General features: G+C 41.5%; 1 protein-coding gene across 3 annotated transcripts in view; it reads right to left on the bottom strand.

Moving 5' to 3' along the window:
- Window positions 1-25,402, bottom strand: part of RNF150 (ring finger protein 150) — a 114,177-nt gene that overhangs the window by 25,145 nt on the left and 63,630 nt on the right. For 2 of the 3 annotated variants that reach the window (XM_066186433.1, XM_066186431.1), the window contains exons 2-6: window positions 20,334-20,584; window positions 14,330-14,401; window positions 13,847-13,929; window positions 7,561-7,657; window positions 3,713-3,923 (exon numbers count right to left, since the gene is read on the bottom strand). In XM_066186433.1, coding sequence (XP_066042530.1) covers window positions 3,713-3,923; window positions 7,561-7,657; window positions 13,847-13,929; window positions 14,330-14,401; window positions 20,334-20,584 — 714 coding nt within the window. Of the gene's footprint in view, window positions 1-2,736; window positions 2,801-3,712; window positions 3,924-7,560; window positions 7,658-13,846; window positions 13,930-14,329; window positions 14,402-20,333; window positions 20,585-25,402 lie in introns of those variants that run through there. The other variant, XM_066186434.1, reaches the window with a different exon arrangement.

Raw genomic sequence — 25,402 nt, forward strand, 5'->3', positions numbered from 1 at the left:
CTCTGAGAGCTGAAATAGTTTGAACAGTAAACTCAGCTGAGATGAACTCTTGTATATTTCACACTATTTTTCCTCATCCACTGGCCCCCCCCCCATTTTTTTCCAAAACTACGGTGTTTCACTTTTTCCATGAATATCTTTTCAGCAACCTGTTACAGAAATATATTACAACATGTTAACCCAGGATCCTCCACAATATCCCACCACAGAGAGCAAACAGTCACTAACACTAAATACTGAACAGACTTGGAGCTGTGGATATGCCCAGGCAACTTGATGAAGACTTGGATCTTGCTAAAAGGCAGCTGAGAGAAACTGATGGCCCATCTTTAAGTGCTCTAAAACTAGACAGAAGATTCTCGGTTTAGCAAGGAACCCTAGGGTTTAGTCCCATCCAGATGTTCATAGATTTCGGAGGGTCCCACAAATATCAGAAGCATGGGGAGCAAAAGGGAGGGAGAGAAGGCGAGATGTCTGCTGAGCATACACACAGAAATAAGAAGAAAAGCACTGGCTGAGTTCCAGAAATTGAGATCTGGCCCCACTGAAGTAGGGAGGAGCTTCGCCACCAGGGAGACAGAATTTTACCCAACGTGAACAGTATTCTGGGAATACCCTCCCTCCAGACACACTGTGGGAGGTCTTCTGGCTCTGAATAATCACTGGAAACACAGAAAGGGAAATTAAACCCAAACCAAGACAACAATACCGGAACGATTAATCAAGAGACAAAAAATAATGTAACAACAATGAAGTGAAAAGTGCTGCAGAAGTGGGTGGAAAAAAGGTGGCAAGTCCTTTACCTCCTGGACCACTGAACTTTGTGAGGAACGAGGGAGGATGCAAGGACTTGTGGTGCTGGGTGCAGGAGGCCACATCAAGGCTGCACTGGAGTCTTGGAGTCTGCACAGATTCAATAACAAGGGGGAAAAAAACCTGTAGTGCAGATTCAGCCTTGGAGTAGGCTCCCACTAGTAATGCTATATAAAGAGGCCAGAACTTAGCAACTTCAGCAATGATTCCTAGGAGCAATCAGCGTCATCACTTCCAAATTCCCAGGCAGGCTAGTTCACAGAAAGGGCACGCTCAGCAAGCTCTGCAGTTGTGTAACTGAGCATTCTGGATATGAGAAATACAATAAACAGACACAATGCCTATAAAGTTCCATCTCCTCTGACAGCTATGACCCAGTTATTTAGCCTACAGTTGCCCTCTGATTTAGTTAGCATTTGGATTCGTACCACAACTACATGTAAGGTCTTGGAGGTTTTCCTTTTCACTGCCTTAAGAGTTCAGGTTTCTACAATGCCAAGTTCTACCTTTTTAGACTGCCGAAACCCTCCAAATCTGTAAGAGGCAACTAGAGAGCCAAATTCCTATAACTGCTGGAACTCAGCCCCTAACTCCCAACGAAAGACTTCTTCTTTGCTGCAGCTCTGCTGCAAAAAGAGACCAAGTGGCTTTTCTGGGAACCACTGAAAAATGCAGCACGCTGGATGTGGGGATGACAGCAGGGAAACTTGCACATCCATCACTGACAAACATTCAAGTATTGCATTGCCCTTTAGATGAGAAATGCAGTTGAAGATTCATGTCTACACGTCAATGATGAATGAATGACAGCAGCTAACTAAGCATTAAACTAGATTTCCCTGAGTGACTGTGTGACAACCGCAGCACAGGCAGGCTTTTGGAAGGTCCCAAGGTGCTCTGAGCTTTTCTCAGGCCTTCCTTCCTCTCAAAACAACTGCAATTCCTGCTTCCCCACCCACAACTTGGACAGTGTGAGGTTCACAACCTTCACAGAGCTTGGGTTGTGTGCCAGTTCTCTCTCATATAACCAGGAAAACACCTTTTGCACAGTCCTTCCCTGGGCATGGCCAGTCTCCTCAGGTGATGAGGATCTCCTGATGCTCCGTAGTTTGCTGTCTGTGTGCCTGGTCTTGGTGCAAGTTTCTTGTCTGTGGGCTCTGCTGTCAGCCCTCAAGACTGTCCCATCTTCAGGTCCATTGCCCAATATTACCAAAGGTAAGGGGAAAAATGGAGGGTAGGGTGGAAAACAAAGGGCACTGAGGGAAAATCAAGCTTCTTTGTAGGCCTTGCAGTATTCTGCTGCCTCTGAGCAAGCTTTGCACCCAGTTGCTTAACTTAGATGGCGACTTGGAAAATGAATTAAAAATGTGTTTGTTCCTTCTGCCAACTCTTGAAACAAATCTGGAGGGAAGAGAGTGCCTGGAGAGTTACTGAGATCTTGTGCTCCCTGGCAGCCTTAACACCATTGTTACCCCTGGTGAGAAACCAGAAGAGCTGCTTCTCAGCCTGACAAGATCCTGGGATGAAAAGCACAGACTGCCCCTCGCGCTGGGCTTGGGAGCAGGCTGCTGGCTTTCCCCAGCATGTGTCATGGAGCTCTGTGTGTAAGGGGCACCTCACAGCCCTCCTTCCCAGCCTTAAGAGTGTGGATCTTGCAGGGAACTGCAGGGTAAAGACCATTATCCACGAGAGGACTTACTTGCTTCTGGAGTGCTAAAGGGCAGAGCAGAGAGCAGCACTTAGCCCAGTCTTTATTACACTGTGGTGCCATCTTTCCTTTGTTTTTTAAATCAGCCTTAAATGCATTTAAAAACAATTACTGGAAGGAACAAAATCCCTTCTTGTTCCGAACAGCTCTTGCCAGCACTCAAGGGGATTTGAGGAAACTGAATGCCCCCAGCTGGCAGGCTGGCCATGGAAGATGGCTGGGATTATAACCTTGCTTGCTCACCCCTTGCTGGATTCAGAGACCGTAAAAGAGCCAAACCTGAAATCCACAAAACAGAATGTAAAAATCTCTTTCTGGGTCACCTGTATCTGAGGTCACAAGTCCAGTGTTTCTAGAAGTTCTTTTTCCCTTCCATGACTGGCTACAATATTAGAGAAAATAGGATTATATCAAGATTCTCCATAGAGTAAGAGGAGTAATGCAAAATCATTTCAGCCTAGTGCCATCACGTCTCTCCTACCTTTTACACATAATATCATTACTTGTCCTCTTTTTCAAGCCCAGGCCCATAGCAGTACCTAGAAATCATTGAAAATGTACGGTTTTTTCCAAGAACCTACACAAACTCTATACACAAACCTGTATTTTATCACATTCTTCTCCCTCCCTTCAAGTATATCTGATGATTTTCTATAATAGTCTTGTCAATACACCAATCGGTATCAAACAGATAAGTATTTTCTACTGATCTGCTACTTTACCTAAAAATGAGAATTTTAGACTAGCACAGTCCTCACTCAAAACAGCTGACAACATCCCTTTTAAACTGTCAGAAGCACATTTTCAATAGAGAACATAATTTTTAGGAACAGAGAGACATGCAGACATTTTGAGAATCACTTGTTCAAATGGTACTGCTTACACACCTTACACAAGTGAAAACTAAAAGCACTGAAAGCACGTAAAATTCTCCTTTTGTTTTTGTACAAATCATCTGTGTTGTTTAACTGCACTCAGGCTTTCATGCACAGGAACTCTGACCATCAGTCCAGCACAGCAGAACACAGGATAATTTAATTTACTTACCCTGTAGGTTCCTGCTGGGTTTAAAATGAGGCCATTGCTCCAGCCAGTGAAAAGCACTCAAAGGCCGCTCATTAGAAATGGGTTTGTGGTTGAGGTTTCTAGACATTTATTTCAGTGCAAATCCTGCCAGAAATGGGAACTTACTGCTTGTTGTGAAGTTACCCTCGCCAGCCTGGGGAAAGGAGTCTACATCTTGGACGACTTGTAGCACTCCCACGGTCCGGGCTGGGGGATCCAGGGCCACCGAGCTCTCGTTCACGGTTATGTCACTGGCTCCCGTGATCTGGTTGGTCGGTGGTCCTCCTATGGATGCTTCCAAGTCTGGAGGTATATCATCCATGCAATCTGCATTGGGCTAATGGGAAGAAAAAGGAGAAAAATCAAGCTCCTACCTGATAAAAAGGTTCAATTTACTTCTTACCTCTTCTTCAGATTTTATTTCTTTATTTCAGTATTGAAAAAGATGACATATAATGAGTAAACAGATCGAGTTTGTCATTGTGCACTTAATACAATCTGTTGGAAGAGAGACCCAAAGTATGCCACAGAAATATTGAGTATTAAACTGCGTCACCTACATTCTTATTTATACTTTTAAAAGGGTTTGGGAATGTGCACATTAAAAAAGTAACTCACTTATTGGTATGATCTGCTCAACATAGGCAGAATGCTGAATCAGATCACAAATGTAAACTGAGACAGGAGCTGAAGGAGAATGATTATCTTTTCCTGAAATACACATTTTACAGAGCCAGTCTCTGAGTTTACAGGAATAAGAATTCAATAAGAACTGCCTGTGGGTGCATCTATGTGTGTGGTGCAAAACTAGAAGCTAAAGCTGTTTATAAGATAAGTTTCTAAACATCAAAAGATCATTTCCTTCTCTAATACTATATTTCCTACAAAATACAATTATGAGAAAAGAAACAAACAGACAATAATGGGAAACTGAAGAGCATTATTTGATTCACGGTCTTTCTTGCTATGTGAAGCAAGACCAGTGACAGAGAGACACATCGCAAGACTGGGCTGCAATATGCAGAGACCTGGTTAAGTCAGGAAACGTTAATTTGTTTCCATTTATCTTTATTCTCCAGGAGCCAGACAGCTAGTCTGGATCAGCCACTTGGGTTTTCTCTAACTTCAGGGCTTTGAGACATTTTTGCTGTGTGATTCATCCCCTAGCCCTAGGTATGAATTTCTCCCTCTGTCCAGCACTAAGCAGAGACAGGGCTTTAGCTGCCAGACTGGAAAACCGACATTCAGATGGCCAGTGTCAGGGAAGGTGTACTCTGTTTGGTGGATCTAATTTTTTTCCTATGCTTAGCTGTCTCACACGTCAAGGCACTTTGGAAAATCTCACTACCCGCCTATTTCCAACAGCAGGCACGAAGAAACTAAGCAAAATATGATACAGCAAAGGTTTAAAGAGAGATTTAACTTCAAGCACAAGAGAAATCCCCTTGATTCAAGCACAGAAGGTTACCATATGTTTACTTTTTTTTTTTCAGAATCAGAAACTTAGCATGTTTTCTCTTTTTCCACACATTCCCTGTCTGATTGTTGTCACCTCTTAAGTACTTTTTTCACAAGTGTTCCTAATGAAAAAGGCAATTTAAGCAGTCTTGTATCCACAAACTGAAGTTTTCAATGAAAACTAGAATAGTTGTTGTCTGTCTCCAGTCTAATCCACAAGAATGCCTCAGATTTGGGATAAAAAAGGCACATTCTATACCAGGTGTTAATGAAACTCATTCAGTCTGTACTTTTCCAAGTGAAGTACCAATCATTTATCTGTAGAACAGGGTTCCAAAATTATCCCTCAGATCTATCACTCTTTCCCTCTCTCTTAGCTATTATAAAACATTATTTTCAGAATCTCATTTTTAGTTAAATTTACCTTTGATGGCAGTGTATGTTAAAAAACAAAAGTCCTATTTTTCCTTTCTCCTATAAGAAAAATGATTTCAATTTTTCAGAAAATCAGTTGTCTGTCCTTTGCTCTGACTCTAGTTATTCCTAGAATGGGGTTTTATCACAAACTTTTAAATCTTGTAAGAGGGGGATTACAACCGAAAACATTAAAGATGCAAAAATAATATTGCTTGATATAATTAATCTCTTTACTCCCGAATCATTTTAATTGAAAAAAATGCCCAAAACTAAGCAGCATGCTATAAAACTAATTATATGAAATACTGATCAGAAAAAAACCCCTCAAACCATTATGGCTTTGGCTGCCAGAGTGACCCAGATACAGTTGCTAAGTTTAATTATATTGGTTTCACTTCTGCCCTGCATGCAAGTGCTTTGAGAGCATAATTCCACTAAAGTCAAGGGAAAGCCTCGTATTGGCTTCTGAGGTCTTGGCTAAGGCTCTTAGTGAATAGCTTCAAGTCATACAATCTGCTGGCAAAAATGACTGCATATCCAGCAGATGTTTGCAGAAAAGGGGGAGAAGCAGAGGGAAACTATTTTACGTTATATGATTGTCCCAATAGCAATGTGGCTCTTGGAAAGTGAAAGACACTTTCACTGGTAATCCATTTCAAATATTGCAGGTGTAAGTCTGAGCTGGTTTTGCCAGCAAAGAGTGGAAAAGGTCAGGCCAACCATTTGCAGGTAGAGAGTTAGTTAATAATCCTCCGGAGCTGCAGAGTGCCACGGAGAAAAGTGGAGGTGTTGGGGTGCTCAGTGACTGTGAAAATGAGCACAGGAGTTTTGGTGCCTCACGGCTGCCTGCGGAATCTGAGCTTAGGGTACGTAATATTTTAAGCCTCTATTACAAAGTAAATGCAGAGTCTAGTTGTGCATTGAATAGAAACATTTAGATATTTGGGGTTTAACTGATCCTTTCCGGGAAAATCCAAAGTTTTCCTGCTAAATGAAGCACTGCATCACCTCTCAATATACTAAAGGCAATATGCATGCTTAGCAGAAACAGTAGCCAAACTGTTTCAATGCATTACCCTAGCTACAATGCCCTGCTGCTTTTGCCCCTTTGCATGTTTTTAAGTTTTGTTTATATTAGGTATATTAACGTATCTACCTGCCTCCTAGTCTCCATGAAAAGGAGTTCACTGAGAATGGCTGTACCAGCTCCCCAGTATGTTTGCATGAGCTATTTTACTTCATGTAACTCTTTCAAATGTGAACTGGTGCATCACTGACTGAAACTCAGGGGGCTGTTTACAGCACCTGTTAATGCATCAACTGGAGGTATTTCAGTATTGAACTTCACAAGCCTTGCGCAGTGGGGGAGAGTGACTCACTCTTTCTTGGTGAAGCCTCTGAACTCTGTGATAGCTCCAGTTGGGAAACTATATGGCAGACAGGGCATACACTATCTGAATGCAAATATGCCACTTAGAAAGATCACTTTAGCAGTTTCTAACCACATTTGAATGTTCCAAATAACAAAGAGCTTAACAATTTCTTGTATATCATGTGTTCCATCACATGCTTAGTAACTGGGAGAAATGGCCCTTAACTGGAATTAGAAGTACAGATCTTGCTTCAGATAGACTTAAGAGAAATCTGACAGGAAAAGGACTTGCTTCCCCAGAATGAGTAATTAGCTGTCTTTGACCAGTATAGCAGAGAAAATTTTATTTGCAGACTTTCTGCTTTCAGATTTGAACTGAGGGCATGATTAAAAAAAATAAATTCAATCCTGAAAGCTATGTGAAAGATTCTATAAATCCACCAAAAGACGAGTGAACAATCTTCTGCTCTACCAAGCAGGCAGCCACAGACACAAATCCCAACCCCCAACCAACCCTCATAACACACTCTTCCTTGCTAATCCAAGTGGGGTGCAGGACAGAGGTAGAGTCACATATTTCCAATTGTACTTCCCTTAATAAATCAATTAATTATTCAACAATATGGCAAAAAGAGTAAGATGGGAACAGACAGGCAAAGGCTAGGGATATACTCATGTGGCTGGTGTTTCTCTTCTGCCCTGATGGGCTGCTCTGCAAAGTGCTTACCGGAATCCCTAGAGCTTTTAGAATATTCATTTTACACATCGGGCAGGTACGATGGTCTAGCAGCCAGGGGTCTACACAGGACTTGTGGAAAAGATGCCTGCAATGAAAACCAGGATATCTTAATTCAAATGCACCACAGCATAATTTGCCACTTAGTACCAGATGATTCTGAATTCCTTTAAGTGAGAGTATTTCAACTGGTGCAGTTTGTGACATCTGCAAGGGCTGCAGATCTAGGTCCTACTCACACAAGGCTAAAATGATTCCTGCAGCAACTCGAGCACATGTGCACATTTCAATGTCTTTGGAATAGAAGACATACATATTTAAAGACTTAGGGAAAATACACAAAATGCATTAGCAAACCCCATATTCTTTAAATGTTAAAGGATGTCAGTAAACAAAAATTGCTTGCTGGTAAAGGTAAAAATCATGTTAGTTTTTCTTCATAGTTCCACAGACAAACCTGATTACACATAATTTAAATGTGAAGCAATTGAGGGTCTAGTATTTTGCAGGATAGAGGCATAAAGAAATAAATTGAATTAGAATTTTTTTTTTTTTCATTTAAACAGAAAAACCAGTACAATGCTTTTAAAAACATTCTCTCTGACTTCCCTGGTCTTTAGAAGCTTCTCATCAGAGAGAGCTCCTACACAACTCCCTGAAGGAATTATTGCTAATTCTGTTCTGAGTCTGAAGCAATCACCAAGCAACTATGTGAGCCCTGTAGCTACTGGGCACTGCTCTTCCTAGACATTAATCAGGTGGAGAAACTGAAAGTTTCTTGTTTAGCTTGCCTTTAACACACTGATAATGCCTGAGGAGATCTTTAGCGCACGTACCTGACTGGCAGACTGTATTCTCCCTTGAGAACATATTCTGTTACTAGGAATACTGGGAAACACTTCTTAACCGAAAGGGTGGTCAGGCATTGGAACAGGCTGCCCAGGGAAGTGATATCTGGAGGTATTTAAGATGTGTGGATGTGGTACTTGGGGATATGCTTTAGTGGTGGGCTTGGTAGTACTGGGTCTGTTGTTAGACTAGGACACCTAAAGATCTGTATGATCCTAGGGGTCTGCATGGAGCACGGCATATGCCAGTGTCTACAAGGAAATGCAATCTCTGAGAAAGCCAGAGTCATCTAATGTACCAAAGGAACTCTAAATATTTAACTGCTACTCATTCAGATGAGTAGGTAAGCAGATGTATTGTATTACTACATGGCAAATTATTGCATTCCTGTGCTTTGTATCATTTCATACATCTATGGGAAAGGACAAACATATTCCTGGAAGTTCAATCTAGTCTAATTTTATCAGCTGGCTGGGGTATCAAACCTCATTTGATCCTGTATGTCAACATGATTAAACAAATGAAGCATTGTCATATTTGAAGTTTAAGCCACTGCTTTGCTAAGGCTACTAAAGTTCGCAGCTGTCCTTCCAAACAAGACCTGACCCAATGGATAACAACAAATGAATCAGATTTTGGTCTTTGTCCTGCTCAACATTTCCTTCCTTCTATCTTAGGAGGGGCATATTCAGCACATCATCAGACAAGCGTTGTGAATAGGTGAAAGCATAAAGATACAGTTCTTAGGCATGTGTAATTTTACATTTAGAAATCTAACCAACAGATTTTCTTGAGTTTGTTAATTAACGGAGGGTACTGAAAGTCTAAGTCTTGCCTTTCAACTACATGAAATAATGATGAAATTCTTGTTACTGATTGTTTTTCTTTAATTATACAATCAATTTCATAAATATACTTATTGGCAAACACCTGAAGCACGTTTGTGCCAAAATAATCAGTCTATTTACAAAACTTGAGATATTTATTAATCTATCAGAAAACAAAACAGATTTCCAAAATCTGTTTTGAATAACAAATACGTAGTATCCACCAAGACATTTTACCATAGGCCAGAAAAATCCCCTTTGGTTTTCAATGTCCAGCTTTGAAAGCCTCAGTCAAACTGGGGTTCATATTAGAGATTTTAATGATGTTTATTCATCATCAAAAGCTTGGAATGCTTTCATGCCTTAAAGACTTTAAAATCTGATGTTCAGTGCTCCTAAAGTTGGCTTCAAAAACAATATTCTAAAAAAAATCCTAACAATGCCAAGTAATTTAAATACATGACAGATCTTGTCACTTTGCACTTCTCAATACTAATTTAGCACAGTGTATTATAACTCAATTAATTTCAGATTTAATATGTACTGCAGAAGGAACTTGATTATTTGACAGAAATCCACAGATTAATGGAATGCTACTGAAAATCAGATAAAGATTTGCCTTTTAAAATTTTTGTACTGAATTATACAATTAGAGCTCTTACAATATCTGTTTTGAACATGTAAACATTTGTGCAGAAAAGCAAGGTGGCAGGCTTTGCAGATTTGGATTTGAAAGTTCATTAGGTATAGCACTACGTACATGCTTATGGCATTCAACAAATTGTCAATTGTTTTATGTTCCAAATTCAAGCAAAAGAAGGGTCAGCATAAAGTAAGATGAGAGCAACTGCGGTATTTCACTGTCACATGGTAAGACAAAGATGTAAAAAGATCATCTGCAACAAAAATCCTTCCCTTTGCAGTTCTGACTAATGCAAGTTTGAAATGGAAGGACAGGATAGAGCCATCATGGATGATTTCAGAAGTAATGACCCATACAGGGAGACAGTAAGAGACGTTTCAAGCTCAGGACATGGCTTTGACAGTAAAAGTCAAAGCTAGGAAAAAAACACAGGGTTTTTTCCCCCCGTTGTGTGCAACCACATTCGTTGCAAAACAATGTTGATTTGGATGGGTTGAAAAGTTTCTCAAAGGAACTGCAATTCATGAGTTGACAGAGAGGAAGGTGAGATGTTATCACAACCTCATACAAAAAGGTTTTCATAATGGAAAGGAAACAACCATTCTCCACCTCTCCCAGGGATAAGCAGCACAATGATGTTGTTTAAACTGCAGCAAGTGAGATCCAGGTTACACAATAAGAAAGGCTTTGCCACAGTCAAGGTAATGAAGCACTGCAATAAATTATCAGGGGAATTTGCAGTCTTCATCCTGGGAGACTGCAGAGTGTGTTGGAAAAGGCTGCCAAGAATGACATATGCGTGCCAGTGGCCCTGTGCTGTTCCAAAGGTGGTGGCCTCTTGAGATCCCTCCTGCACTCTCCCGTGGCTGCACATGGCTGTGCAAAGCTCACAGAGCACAAAGCAAAAGAACCTCCAAGTCCCAGAGCATTCCACTGACTATTAGCTACATAGCACTTCGCTTTTTTTTTAACTAGACATTGCTTTTGTTTGAAATGTATTTATGTTTTCTTTAAAGATGCAATTTTAATCATACAAGGAAAAAAAAAATCATGTCCGTTCAGCCCAAAATTATAATAACAATAATAGTGATGATGATTTTAGTACAACTATTGTAAAGCATTCAGCTCGTCAACAATTTTGAGATGCTTTGTTTTCCAGATTAAGGGAAGTCCTTCTCCTCTCACCTTCCACTCCTAGTCTCACCTATGCAGGAAGAGAGGAACATCCCTCATAATCCTAAGTAAGAGCATCAGTTGCCTGGTTTAGACACAGGGCTGAAGTAAAGGACTTAGAATTTTTGTGAGACTGAGTAGCACTGTACTATCCAACAAGAAGGTTTGAGATTTTGGGGGGTGCATGTACAGTATTATTTACTTCTGAGGACAGAAGATAGTAATGGTGAGGGTGAGAGGAAGGAATGAAAGGGAAGAATGTGTGTGACGAAGTAATTTTCACAGAAAGCTGATAAAAAGAGAAAGCAGGAGTGAAAATTCTCTGAAATCACAGTTCATGGAGTGAAGGTTCAGGGGAAAAGAATGAGCTGGAACGAGGTCAGAGAATGTGTTTATTGGTGAAAGAAATGAAACAGAAAAAAAACCAAAAAACAACCTATGAGGCACTCAGGAGAGATAAGGTTGAAAGAAATGTCTTGCCTCTCTACAGAAGTTTAGTAAGGTTGGTAAAAGTTCAGTAAAAGGCACACACTGGGAGCAGCAGGACCAGTACCTTCTCCAAAACTAGAGCAGAAAAGACAATGGTGTTTCGAAGCTGGAGATGGAAGACAAGCAGAATGAAGGAGGGCGGTGACAAGAGACGTCACTCTGGGAACAACGCACTTGGTCACGCTTGATCTTGTGTCAGTGCCCTTAAGGACAACTGCAGGGATGTTTGCTACCACTAAACATAAAATCAGCTGCAAGTCAATGCTTTTTACTTTGACCAACTATCATTCCTTATTTATGTAATACACTCTGTAAAGCGAAGCATAGTACTACAGTCAGTTGTGGGAACAGCCTGACAAAGAGAGGAGGAAGCACAAGTTCACTTGGAATTCTCCTCAAGCTTTCCAGAGTGGGGCACATAAAAACAGCTATCCCAGCACCAGCAGAAAAGAGAGGACGTTTGGGAAAACAGCCCAAGTCCTAGTAAACATGTATCTATCTGACTCCAGAGCTCATCCACTGCTATACTGGAGGTTTAATGAGGTTCTCATGTTAGAAACCGCACACGGCTTAACTGAGGATGCCGGAGCAGGAAAAATACAGAGTCCTAGGTCTTTATCAAGATATAACACACTCCTACTCACTTCACAGGAACAGAAATTAATCCACTTTCTTTTTTGCTCCGGATGAGAAGATGAGAGTGAAAACAGCAGAAAGTATCATGAGTACCATTTCATGTTTCAGAAGCTCAAACCCTTGCAAGTATGTAACACTGCCCTCCCAGTTTGTGCAGCAGGAAAGACAGGGTTGGTGAAACAGCTGCTTGAGAAAGATCTTTGAGTTTTTTATAATTCCAGACTGCTAAGGCTCAAACTATGGGTATTGTACAAGACAGTTCTGCTACTGCTACCCTTTTAGCATGAGTCATTTTCTGGGCGACCTTTTAAGTCAGCCAAGAACTAAGCACCACCTGTTAACTCTGTGTTTCCTATTCACTCTGCTTGACGCAATGCCGTGTATGACAAAGGCTCATTGAATTATGAGGTGGGACACAAGGGAAAGCTAAAGTTTAGACATATATTTAAGCTGTTGGTGATCTACCTCCAAACACTGCCTGTGTCTATCATGCAAAATCTCCAAGCTTTATTCTGCTTCTGTGCAAACAGGCTTGATGTCAAACCAAGCTCCACATTTTTGGCAGTTTCTCATTTTTCTGTATTTCTGCTCCATGAAGTGATGTGTTTGTGTCTGCTTGTAGAAAAAAAAAAAATCACATGCAGTTTGTCATTGTGGGGGATTTACAGTAGGTCAAATTTATGATTAATCTGTTGCTTTGTGTTAGCCATTTAGTGATGGCAGTAAACAGATTTAATGAATCACATGAACTAACACAAATGGACATCTTGTAACATTCCAATATCTACTAGGATACAACATAGCAGGAAAATAAAGGAGTATTTTGGTTTCTCAAGCCAGTGAATATGACTCAGGAGAAGAAAGACATTCTATTGTACCAAATAAAAAATCTCTGCTCTATATGTGCAGCACTTCAGATCTGTATTTCTAGGGAAATCAAACCCTTGCTGTTGCTCTCCTAGGGGCAACTGATCCTAGGAAATTTCCTAAGAAATTGATTTCCTTAGAGGAATCCTCCATTAGGTATCAGTCCACAAATGACAATACAGTAGCACCAAGATGAACACAGCTGATAGGGGTGGCAGGAGGCTGCACTCCTGTGTCACACCACTGTGGGTGGATGTGTTGCACAGGGCATCTTCACACAAGGCATGTTTTACTCAGTATGTCTCTTTCTATGGCTGGGGATTTTTTTTTTGACAAAAGTCATCCTTTTCTCAGGCCCAGGACAGCAAAAGAAGCAGCTCAACGGGGGGCAGGAGGCTGCTCTATCCCTGGCCGCTATGGCCAGGGCTCACCTTCAAGTCAGAGGCAAATTTTCCTAAGGCATTTACTCTAATTAAAAAACCCAGCGTGGAAATCACATGAATCAAAACTTTAGTTTAAAAATCCTACTGAAGACTTTGTTATAGGCCCACGTCAGACAAAATTTCTGACTACCATACTAGACCCTCAGGGTCCCATCACCATCAACACTAGTTTCACTTCATGTTGAATAAAGAGGCATTTCAGATATCTTTACCAACAGATTTTGAAGAGGCCAAAACAATAAATTCACCCTTCCCTCCCCAAGTTCTCAGGTAATCTCATCCACGTGAAACTGAGAGCAGGGACTGTCTGGAAGTCGAGATCATTAGAGCTAAAAGCACCTTCAATTTACCTGCAAGGCAATATCCTGACAACATCATTGGGCTTGTAGCCTTCGATACAAACAGCACAGTTATCAAAGTCTGGCTCAGTCTCCTACAGGAAAGAGAATATTAGTCATATTCATTTTTTATTTTGTTAGCTAATCTCTTCATTTAAGAGCCTATGTGATGAAGTAAAACAGTCACTGAGGCAGATTACAAATCCAGTAATGCATTTCAAAACCAGCAAGTGAGATTTTCTGACGTGTTTCCAGCTGGAAGCATGCAGATTTAGTTAGCATGTTTTACCTTCCAGAATTTTCTGCATCTTTAACCGAATCCCTCTCTCCCCACCCCATTCCATCCGTACCTCTCTTACAAGCACTCCTCCCCCACCTGAAGGACACAGTATTTAAATAAGCAATTGGCATTTCTGTTCTGCCCTATTGTCCCAGAGGACTGAGGGAATCCTCAGCAGAGAGTTTCATTTAGTAACAAGCATTTTGAAAAATTACCTTGTCACCTTTCCTGATCGTCCTGACTTGCAGCTTGCTGATTGCTTTCTTCGCAGCATCTCCAAGCCGGCGCTGCAATACAAAATTTGCTCTTCAGCAAAGAGCATCTCTTCATACAGAAATCAAAACTTTTTCTCCCTAGGCTTCTTAATAATTTAAAGTATGTGGAACAGGATAGTCCATAAATATAAACATAATAATTCATAATAATGGCACAGTAGGTGTGCTACACTGCAGAAATGCATACCAACGTAGGTATCAAGTCCATTATTTGGATATCCTACTTTTTACCCTCTTTTTTTTTTTTATGAACCTTGTTAAAAAAAAAAAAATACTGGGCAGTTAGCACAGTGAACACTGAACTTTACTCTTACACTGTTCCATAACTAGATTGTGATCTCCAGCGGGATACAACTCCTGAAAGCGAGCTGTTTACTTTTTGACCACAAAAATTCTGAATAATCCCTCCTGTCTTTTTTCCTGCAATACAGAGTTACCTGCTTTATAATTATGAGGTGAAAGCACCTGAAGTTTCTTACAGGTAAAGCACTATATTGTCCTGCAGTACCATCCTGTCCATACATAACCATTTGCTCATTCTTTGCCTTTCTATCATTCCCTCCAGTGGACCATAAAGTGATTGCCACGTGATGTTTCTGACTGTTCTCCCATATTTCCAAAACACTGTTACTGCGCTGGCAGGGTCACAGCCACCTGGATTAAAGTATGTAATAACAGCCTGACACAAAACACCCTGTCCTCAGACACTGAAGATGGACGTGTCTGCTCCTTGCAAGAGGCTGGGAACACTGCAGGGCAGTTCACACAATCACAGCCCAGAACCCTGTGCCGCAGAGCTTGCTCCTGTATCAGTGCTCCAAGGACTTGGCTGCTCACTTGTGCTAATCCAGCAACAAGGGAGTCTGGAGACAGACTTACAGGCTGGAAAAGTCTTCGGAAGGTCATGTACTCCCACCCCCGTTCAAGGCTGGGTCAACTTCAAAGTCAGAGCTGCGTTAGTCAAGTTTTGAATATCTCCAGGAAGGAGATTTCACAACCTCTCTGGATAATTTGTTCCAGTGCTTAACCAATCTCAGTCTTTTTTCTTCTCTAAACATACTAATGGAATTTCCCTTGCTGGTAATTTGTGACCATTACCCTGTGCACTTTCAGGAAGAGGCTGATTCTGACTCCTCTCTGACCACCCTTTTTACAGCTAGAAGCAGAGCCTTTCCTCTTCCTCCTCCACTCCCCACCCAGCTCAGTGTGCTCCCTTCACCTCTCCTCAGATGCCATGTGCTTCCATGTGCTTCTGCCCCCAGACCATTCTGGTGACCCTCCTTTGGGCACTCCCCATTTTTTCTATGCCTCTCTCAACACGGTTTCAAGCAGCAATGCCCACTCCAATGCTCCAATTTGCCACCAATAAACAACTTGAACTTCTCTCTTCACCTCCTCTACCCAACCACGTTTCCAGCCATGTGTTGTAGAGAGGAGAGAGACTTTAGGGCCTTTGGTGACTCAGAAGACATTCAACTTTCAGAGCTGGGAAACTCCTGTGCCAGAGTTCAGAGGAGCCTGTCAGCAGGAAGGGTTTCCTGCTGGAGGGGGTGAGAGCATGAGGCCAAAAATGGAAGGAAGCTCGAGGTAGTTTGTAAGTAGAGGCCTAATCACCACACAGATACGACCACTAAATTACCACTTAGGTCTTCAGATTCAATTAAAATCCCTGGATTAAATTTAGAGAGTAAGCTTATTGGATTGGAAGGCCTGACAAAATACATGTAATATTGAAAGCAGAGTGCAATTTCAGGTCTGGCTAAAGAGGTGAAAACAATCTTGGCTATCAGGAGATTTACATATGAGCTTTCCAGCATCTTAATTATTGCATGTGAAGGAGTATCTTGTAGTTATTCAACATCTCTTCCTGTAGTCCATTTTTCTCACAGTCTCTCTTAAATAAAAGAATCAAATGAGAGTTGGAAACATTTCTTGTCAGCTGTTTGGTTCTTCAATGTAAATCAAAGACAGACTGATAACACACAGCAAGACAAGAGCCATTATGTCATGCTTCAGAAAGAGCTTGTGGTTCCTTTTCATCATTATTAATACTTCAATGAATGAAATGTCTCAGTTCTTTCTTGCACGTTCTTGAAGGGGAAAAGGACAAGATTAAAAACTCATGCACATCTTTGATCTGCTTGCTTTCATGTTTGCTTTCTCTTATCTATCATAAACAGATAAGTTCATAACTCACATGTAAATGAGAGTAATTTAGTTTTTAAAAGAACAGGAATTTCTTGGATTAAAGTCATACTTTCAAAGGATTCTCCCATTTGAATGCAAGGCATGCTGTCAATAACCAATGATTTTTCCTAAAAGATAAGAGGCATTACAGCAGTTTAAGGGTTTAAAGTGAAGCTTAAAGATTTACAGTCACAAATCTCATAATCTCATTAACAAGGCTGCAACATTCAGTACTGGACTGGAAGGAGTTAAGCATATCAGAGGCAGTGGTTTTGAGGAGATGGCAATGCTCATTGAAAAGGAAGGACAGTCGCATGGCAAGCACCACTTCTGTGTTCCTGAGAAAGTGAATCACCGTAAATGCTGTGGAAGAGAAGTTACAGTAAGTGCTTCTCCCTTAATGGCCTTCCTGAACTACCACCTTTGCAGGGAGGTTACCTTGTGCAGAATGAGATGCATGAGGTATCGGGCACATCTATCCACAGAGTTTGCAGGCTCCATCACGGGAAGCATCTTCCCAAATTGCTTCAAAGATTGACATCCCTATTCAGTGGCCCAAAACTCTCATTCCAAGCCACAGCCACCAGTCTTCCTTCTCAGATAAATGCTCCACATGCTGACAGTCACATACTAAAGATTAACCCAGGACACGCAAGATCCTCCTCAACTGCCGTGCAATCACTACCTGCTCTGGCTTCCGCTATCCTGCCAAACTTAAGGAGCCCAACCAGTTTCAAAATGACTTTGTAGAAAACTTCCTCTGAACAAGAAGTGAATGGAAAGAAGGGACATGGAAGAGATGTGGAAAACAAGTCTGGCACCGAAACATTTTCATTTTCCTCTTCATTTTCCCATCTCACAAACAATGTTTCTGGTGAAACGTGAAATCTGACACATTGACAGGGTTGGGTTGTTGTTTTGTTTTTAAGTCTGTGCCCTGGCTGTCACAGGGCTGTAACACCAGGTCATATTTTGCTGAATTATCTCTGGAACTTAACTTGTCATGTAATTCAAAACTGCTTCTAATTAGCTCTGCCATGTGATTTAAACAATTTCCACAGCTCTATGAACTCTCTCATCTTCAGGCGCCCTCCAGGAACAAGCTGTTGAGGAAACAGGTTTTCTTACACAAATTTATCCTCTTCATGTCAAAATGATTCATCATCAGGGGCAACGACCTACTTCCTGGACATCTTGTTAGGCGGGAAAGAAAAAGGTTCAACCACGTGAATACTACTACCTATCTTCTACTTCCATATGTAATGTACAGTTGTCTGTGCTAGAGGTACTCCTAAAAATTAAAGGTATTAAAATGAAAATTGATACCTCACCATGTTTGTAGCTGACACCCTGGCTGTAGGTGCACAAGCCCATAGTGAAGGCAATTTGTGCTCTACTGCATTAATTCCCAAGTTGGGATAAATAGGCTTTGGAATTCAGCAACAATCTTTGAAATCCTGATTCTCCCCCCAGGAAAATCAGGCACCTAATTGGAGTAAGCTGCATCTTCCTTCTGGCACGTAAACTTTGACTTCGCACACTTGATGAGGAAGAGTGGTGGCTAAAGATGTAGATGGACTATGTGTCCAGGTTTCATCCCACTGTGGAGTCCCAGGAAATGATTCCAGGAGATTTTTTCAGTCTTTCTAGCTGCCTCTCTCAATAACCGGACTCACTGCTTTCTTGATGGATAACCAAATCAGTTCATTTTGGATTTTCTGCTTGCTCAGAAGGTTATACCCAATGAAAGAAGGGAAGCAGGCCTGGAAAGGAGAGTCACCAGATAGAGAAGGACTAGACAAAAGGACACTACGATTTTAATCAAAAAATTGTGATTCCACCCTTGAGCTACAAGAAAACACGTCAAAGAAAAAGAAACTCGGAACTTGATGGAAAACAGAGAGGAACACTCATGGGAAGGGCAAGAGCAAGCTGAGCCCTTCTGAACTACCTACATCGTTGTATTCCGTAGCCAGGACTAAAAGACATAAAACTAAAAAGCCACAGGAACCCATTAACACAAATCCTGGTGTTTGGTTTGTATATCGCTACCATTTTTCATATGAAAAGAGGTGATCTAGAGATTAGATGTCAGACAAAACTGTATGAAGAAAAGTGCATGAAGACTTTCTAGGTTGCCCCTTATTATGGCCCAGTTTTTCCCCCCAAAATTAATAATACACAATTATTTAGGAAGCATGTTAATTTTTCTGAAGAACAGAACTAGTATAATAAGCAAGTTAGTAAAACTCCTCCATAGGACAGCTGCTTGTGTACATGTTGGTCTCGTTCAAATTTTGGAAAGAAAATACTGAAAAGGAAATATGTTTGAACATATAAACACGTCAGTTTCAAACTATAACATATCACCTGAATGAGCTGCTTATTTTGCTGAGTTTCATGTTTATGTACATCTATTTACACTGCCAAGCTGCAGTATAATTACTTGATTGAAAGCACACTTACTCACACACACAAATTAGGCACGCATGTGCTTTTGCAGACAAAGCGTCTAAAAATTATCACAGCCATTGCAGTCACAGCGAATCTGCTGCCAATGATGTTCAAATTCCAGCTGGGATAGTCTCATTCTTGCTATCCAAAATTTCAGACTGTATATTTAAAAGGAAAATATATTCTTTCTGTCTGTAAATACAGAGCAGCTGCTCTCTATCTCAGAGGATGCCTGAATTTCAATGGGGGAAGGCGAGGGATTCCTACATGTCAAGTATTTGTTACAGAGTCTGTAGCAATGCTTTTCTCTACAGGATGATTATTCATACTCCGAGTTTTACCTTTTCTGCGGAATAAGCAAGGCAACCCTCCTGGCCTGACAGTAATTTATTGAGGGTCCAGAAACCTCTCTGAATTACAGTGCCTTTTTTTTTTTTTTTTCCTGCAGTAAAATGGTTCTCTCTTCAGACTTCATACATTGATAACATTTTGTACTGTACCATTAGAATGAAATGTAGAAGCCTCAGCTTCCCAGTTCTGCTGAGACAGTTGTATCTGGACAAGAAAACATTAAATTTATTATTATTGTTGCTATTATTATTCACTGCTGAAATATCATAAGGATGGACAGTGCTTTGTAAAACCACTGCTGCTGACTTCTCTTCAGCTCTATAGGCTTTTCATCTCTTTCAAGGGGTTTGGACAAGATGCCAAAACCCATAGCAATGGTTTAATAACATTGGTGGCTACCACTACAGTCCTGTTCAGTGGTCATGGTCAAATGAAGAGGGATATGTTTGTCTTTCTAGCCCAAGACCCTTCTAAGGAAGCATTAAAGTGCGAATACTTTTTTTTCCTTTCTTTACTTATCATGAGCCATTGCTTCACACACACACACACACACACACGTACCTCATGGTGTTTTAGTCAGCATTTTGATCTCAAGGGTCCTTAGTTATATACGTTGTTATGGTACATATAGCCAAATGTCATAGCAATCTTTTCACAAATAAACATCACCTTTCTGTCTGTTTTTTTGTGTTTTGCATGAAGAAAAAAACCCCATAATACACTTATGCTATTAATATCTTTTTTTTCTTCCTTGAATCCCATCTAAAGTGATAGAAGTCTTGGCTTTCCCCAGCCACAGTCATTTTTATATACCTATTCTTTTCAATTCCTTGGGTTTTCTTTCAGTTTTCTGTTACTACTACACATGGACAATTTCTTTAACTGTTACTTCCACACCAAATCCCGTGGTGATTTTTTTGGAAACATAAACAGTTACTCCAGCCCTCCTCACCTGATTTCTATCTCTGGCGTTTGCGTAGCGGAATCTCTGGATGTAGTAGAAGACCAGCCATGCCAAGGAGATGATCATCAGCACAATGAAGGAGATGGAGACGAACACCACTGAGGTCCGGCTGACGTACTTCTGCAGGTTCCGTGTCCCAATGGTTATGTACATCATCACAGTTATGTTCCTCTCCAGCAGGCTCACTATCTCTTTTCCTTTGGGTTCAGGAATCATTATTGCTACAACATCTTCTAAGCCTATCAGACAGAGAGAGAAAAGGAACCGTAGGTAAAACAAGCAGTCACCAAAACGCAACCGTAGAATCACAGAGTATCCTGAGTTGGAAGTGACTCACAAAGATCACTGAAGTCCAACTCCTGGCCCTGCACAGGACATCGCAAGAATTCCATCATGTGCCTGAGAACTTTGTCCAAATGCTTCTTGAACTCTGTCAGGCTTGGGGCTGTGACCACTTCCCTGGGGAGCCTATTCCAGTACCCAACCATCCTGTGGGTGAAAAACCTTTTCTAATATCCAACCTAAATCTCCCCTGACACGACTTCAGGGTGTTTCCTCGAGTCCTGTCACTGCTCAGGAGAGTGAAGAGATCAGTGTCTGCCCCTCTGCTTCCCCTCATGGGGATGTGGAATACCACACTGAGGTCTCTCCTCAGTCTCCTCCAGGCTGAGCAGACCAAGTGCCCTCAGCCACTCCTGGTATGGCTTCCCCTCCAGGCCCTTCACCACCCTCGTGGCCCTCCTTTGGACCCTCTCTAATGGTTCCGTGTCTTTTTTACACTGTGGCACCCAAACCTGCCCCAGCCCTGGAGGTGAGGCCGCCCCAGAGCAGAGCAGAGCAGAGGGGACAATCCCCTCCCCTGCCCGGCTGGCCATGCTGGGCCTGATGCCCCCAGGACAGGGCTGGCCCTCCTGGCTGCCAGGGCACTGCTGGCTCACATTCAGCTTTCCATGGACCAGGAGCCCCAGGGCCCTTTGCACAGCGCTGCTCTCCAGCCTCTCATTCCCCAGTCTGTCCGTACAGCCAGGGCTGCCCCATCCCAGGTGCAGAATCCGGCTCTTGCCCTTGCTGAACTTCCTGCAGTTGACGAATGCCCAGCTCTCTGGTTTGTCCAGCTTTGGCAAAACAGTAACAAGAAAGCTGTGCTTTCTTCTGCTCTTCCTTCCTGTTTACCAAGAGGGAAGTCAGATGGATCTGGTGAAGGTTTCAGCTGAAACCAGCTACACAGTGTGTTTCTACATACTAATCTTGGTGAGATACGTAAAATGTGTTCCATGGGTTGACATAAACACAGATTTCTAGCACCACTGAGGCTTAGCTGGATGATATTGCTGTAAACACTGCAGAAAGGGAAGCACACTGCATCCAAAACTCCGTATACATTTATCACAGTCTGTTTTGCAGGGTCATGAGTCTGTCAGAGAAGCCCCTCCAAACGCTGCATTCAGATCAGAAACACTTTCAATCACAGATTCCCACATGGTTTCACAACCAGAATGTGCCAAAGCATCACTGCTCTTGCACCAGGCTAGCAACCAAAGAGCAGCTCAACATGATCCCAGTGGCTCCCCAGAGGCCAAAACCCATACAGTCCCATTGGGACTCTTTGCTGGGACCTTGACTCTCCAACTGATAGAAGTTAAAAGTCAAGAGCACTGTTTAATTCCACAAAAAACCTTGCCTCTGCAGCCTAGTTCAGCCCCTGACACGGTGTGCAGCGTGGCCATGCAAGTCAGCAAGGCTGAGGCAGCAAAATCCCACTAATGGGATGAAGCAGGGACTTCCTACAGTCCTGCCAAGCCTTCTCTCATGACCCTGTGACCTGGGCCCTCGACTGATCTAACTATCCTTGCCTCCACACCAGTTTTCCTTTCTGTACAGCACTGTTTGATGTCACTTGTATCACACATTGCTGAAACGATTTCCTTTCGAATTTTATGTCCCTTGCGCACATGAAATATATGGTCTGAAATGATCTGGGATTTGCCAGGTTGTTAAATGCCTTTAATGGCCTCACAAATAAACTATCACTCCTTTACAGTTTAAGATTAGGGATATTCTGTTCTTTCACTTCATGAAACAAGCACATAGACTATTTCTACACCTAAACTATATTTTGCAACAGCAAATTGTTCTAAGGAGCTGAGGACAGACAGGGTGTATTGTAATGTAAAAATGTGCTAGGAACAACAGCTAATGAAATGATCGCAAACCGACATTAGGAAAGGTACAAACTGGAGGTGTCTGAACTCAAAGAGCTATGCTGGGGTGAGGCCTCAGAATTTCAGATGAAATCCCAGGCAATTGGCTGACATGCTGTTAATGCCGCGGCTATCTGCATTTCGACTGTGGCAGGAGGAGAAAGCGCTGACATTCACGGAGATGGGAAGGGATCACTCGGCCACAAATGGAGGTGTGGGAGGGTGACTTGCATTTTTAACAGCATCCCTCTTCCTCCAAGCTGATATCCAGTGCGAGCTTCAGCAGTGCAGCACAGTATCCTGGTCTTCAAAGTCCAGCTCACACATTTCTTCACTAAAAACCCCTGGGAGGTGTAAACCAGGTTTTCAAATGGATTTGGATGCTGAAGGCCATGAGCTGTTTGGCAGGACTTTGGATATACACAGGGGAGTGGTGTTCAGCAGAAAACACTAATTGTGGTGGAAAGTTTATAAAATCCTGGATCAACTGGAGGCACTGAAACAGCTGTGGCAGACTGCTGCTACTCACAGAAAACTGCTATGAAGCTGGGAACTGAACTCTGCTCTCTCAAGCCTCAGAGCAGGAGTGCAAACACCACCCCTCTTCCCCTCGTGAGGCTTTCCACCCTAACGCTTCCCTGATGATGAACAGGTCAATCAGTGAATAGAGGGGATCAACAGTTTGGCCAAGTCAGGAGTTCTAGATACCCATTATTGGAAACTTCACCTTCCTGCTGATACTCTTCTATAAAGCATTATTGCTTTTCAGCTATTTCCCTTAATTTTTTTTTTCTACCAAGAGTCCACCGTTAGCAGTCAAGATAAATCTAGCCTTGCAACACTTCTGATACCTATTTATTACAAAAGGCTAATGCAAACATTACCCTAATGGCCTAGGGAGAATTTGCCAAGTCTCAAAGTGGCTGAGAAGGGCACTGGTGCCATGCCAGTAATTTTCCTGCAGTCAAAAAGAAAGATTGTCTGGAGCAGGGCTAAGCTGTCCACATGGCTTCCTTTGTTCTTTTCCCTGTCTTTAAAAAAATAGAAACATTTAAAATTAATTCTATGGGAAAACCAAAGCACCAATCTCATGCATAGTCTAAAAGAATCCACAGTGAAAAATTCCACGGCCAAAAACACTGAATTTAATCAACTGCCCTCAAAAGCCACCACTCTGTCCAACTGACTTATCCAGTATTGAGCTTTAACATCATCATCAGTACAGCCTAGGACACTACATGGATTTCACCTGAAAGCCTATAAAAATGGAGACAGAAACAAAACCATTTCCAGCAGAAAATAAAACTAGTGTCTTAACTATACAATTATCTTGAATCTTGCATGTCTTTAAAATTTTTAACCATGTGTTCAATTATGCTTAATTCAATTATAGCTTATTATGTTTAATATAGCTTTAATTATTTCTGGACAGAGGACACTAAGCTAATTGCCATGGATATATAGCAAATAAAGTTGTTTTGTGATTGAAAGTATAAGACACTGTTATTCCAAGAAGAAAACAGCTGCTTTTCTTCATTCAAACCCTTAATATATTAAAATTTCAGGATACCTGGTTATTTTCTCAGAAAATATTACCACTTGTAATGAAGCACTGTTGGAAAAAATAACCAAAACAGTGACAAATAATAATCAGATTTTTAAAATGTTTTACTGGGTTTGTGATAATTTCTCCAAGACATTATAGAGAATGCTATTTATCCATCACGTTATTAAGCCTTGTTTTTAAACACAAATATGTTCATATTAGAAAGAAAAGAAAAAGAAAGTAATTTATTTATCTCTTCTCCCTTTTTAAACAAAATATTTGTATTATCTCAGTTTCACATAACTCCAACATATATAAAAAGTATGCAAATTAAAGAAGGCAAATAACATAATGAGACATCAGAGTTAGAGGTGCATTTCTATGCCCAAGTACACAATTTTTTTTAACAGATCTAAAAAAGAGAAAGGCTCTAGTAACATGTACTGATGCTTCCCCGGCAAGTGAAATGCTACCACTGCCTTTCACTAAACACACCCACAGTGGGAACTGCATTTTGTGACACTCTTGTTCCCTAACACATTTCTTTTCTTTTTCTGGCCAACATTAATGCAGAGTTGGACATGAATTTTTAAGGAGCTATCAGAATGAATCAGAGACTCATAAACCAAGGGTATTCAGGCTCCAGTGAATGGATTTTCTTTTTCTTTTTTGCTAAGGAAACATTCGGCATTTCAGCGTTCTCTCCTAATAAGCCTCTAACCAAACAAACGAGGTAGAAGTTACAGGCATTTGGGATGATTTAAGTAATTTTAACTTGCTGAAATGTATCTGCATTATCAAATATTTCTGGACGGAGAAAATGCATGCTTTGGAAAAAGATCCAGAAGACCCTCTCCAAACGCACCCTCTCCGCGCAGTACTTGCCTATAGAAATACATTTCAGCAGGTATGCTCTAGCAGAAAACCTGCAAACTTCAAGGGTAACCATCTATTCGCTAGTGACAGAGGAAATGAAACACTTCAGTGCAGGAACAGTGGCTTCTGTAGAAGAAATGAACAGATTTTACATGCAGAAGATGCACATAAATGCTACGCCTTGGCAGCAGGCTGTGCTTTGCAAACCTGTGATATCCCTTGGTTTTACGCTGGGAGCTTCAGAGGTGACACTGAACACAGTCCTCTCGTCCTCATTAGCAGTCAGGCCCAGCAGTGGCAGGGCTGCTCCTCTAATGCTTTGTCAGTTTTTGATCAAGGCTCTAAAACGTGGTCTTTCTGACATGCTTTAGAATAGGCAGTTTAATTCATCATGCTTGGCAACGGCTAGAAGTCAGTCAGAGAAGTTAATTGAA

The sequence above is a fragment of the Chamaea fasciata genome, unplaced genomic scaffold (assembly GCF_029207755.1).
Source record: "Chamaea fasciata isolate MVZ Bird 193981 ecotype frontalis unplaced genomic scaffold, bChaFas1.0.hap1 SCAF_6, whole genome shotgun sequence".
Classification (NCBI taxonomy): Eukaryota; Metazoa; Chordata; class Aves; order Passeriformes; family Sylviidae; genus Chamaea; species Chamaea fasciata.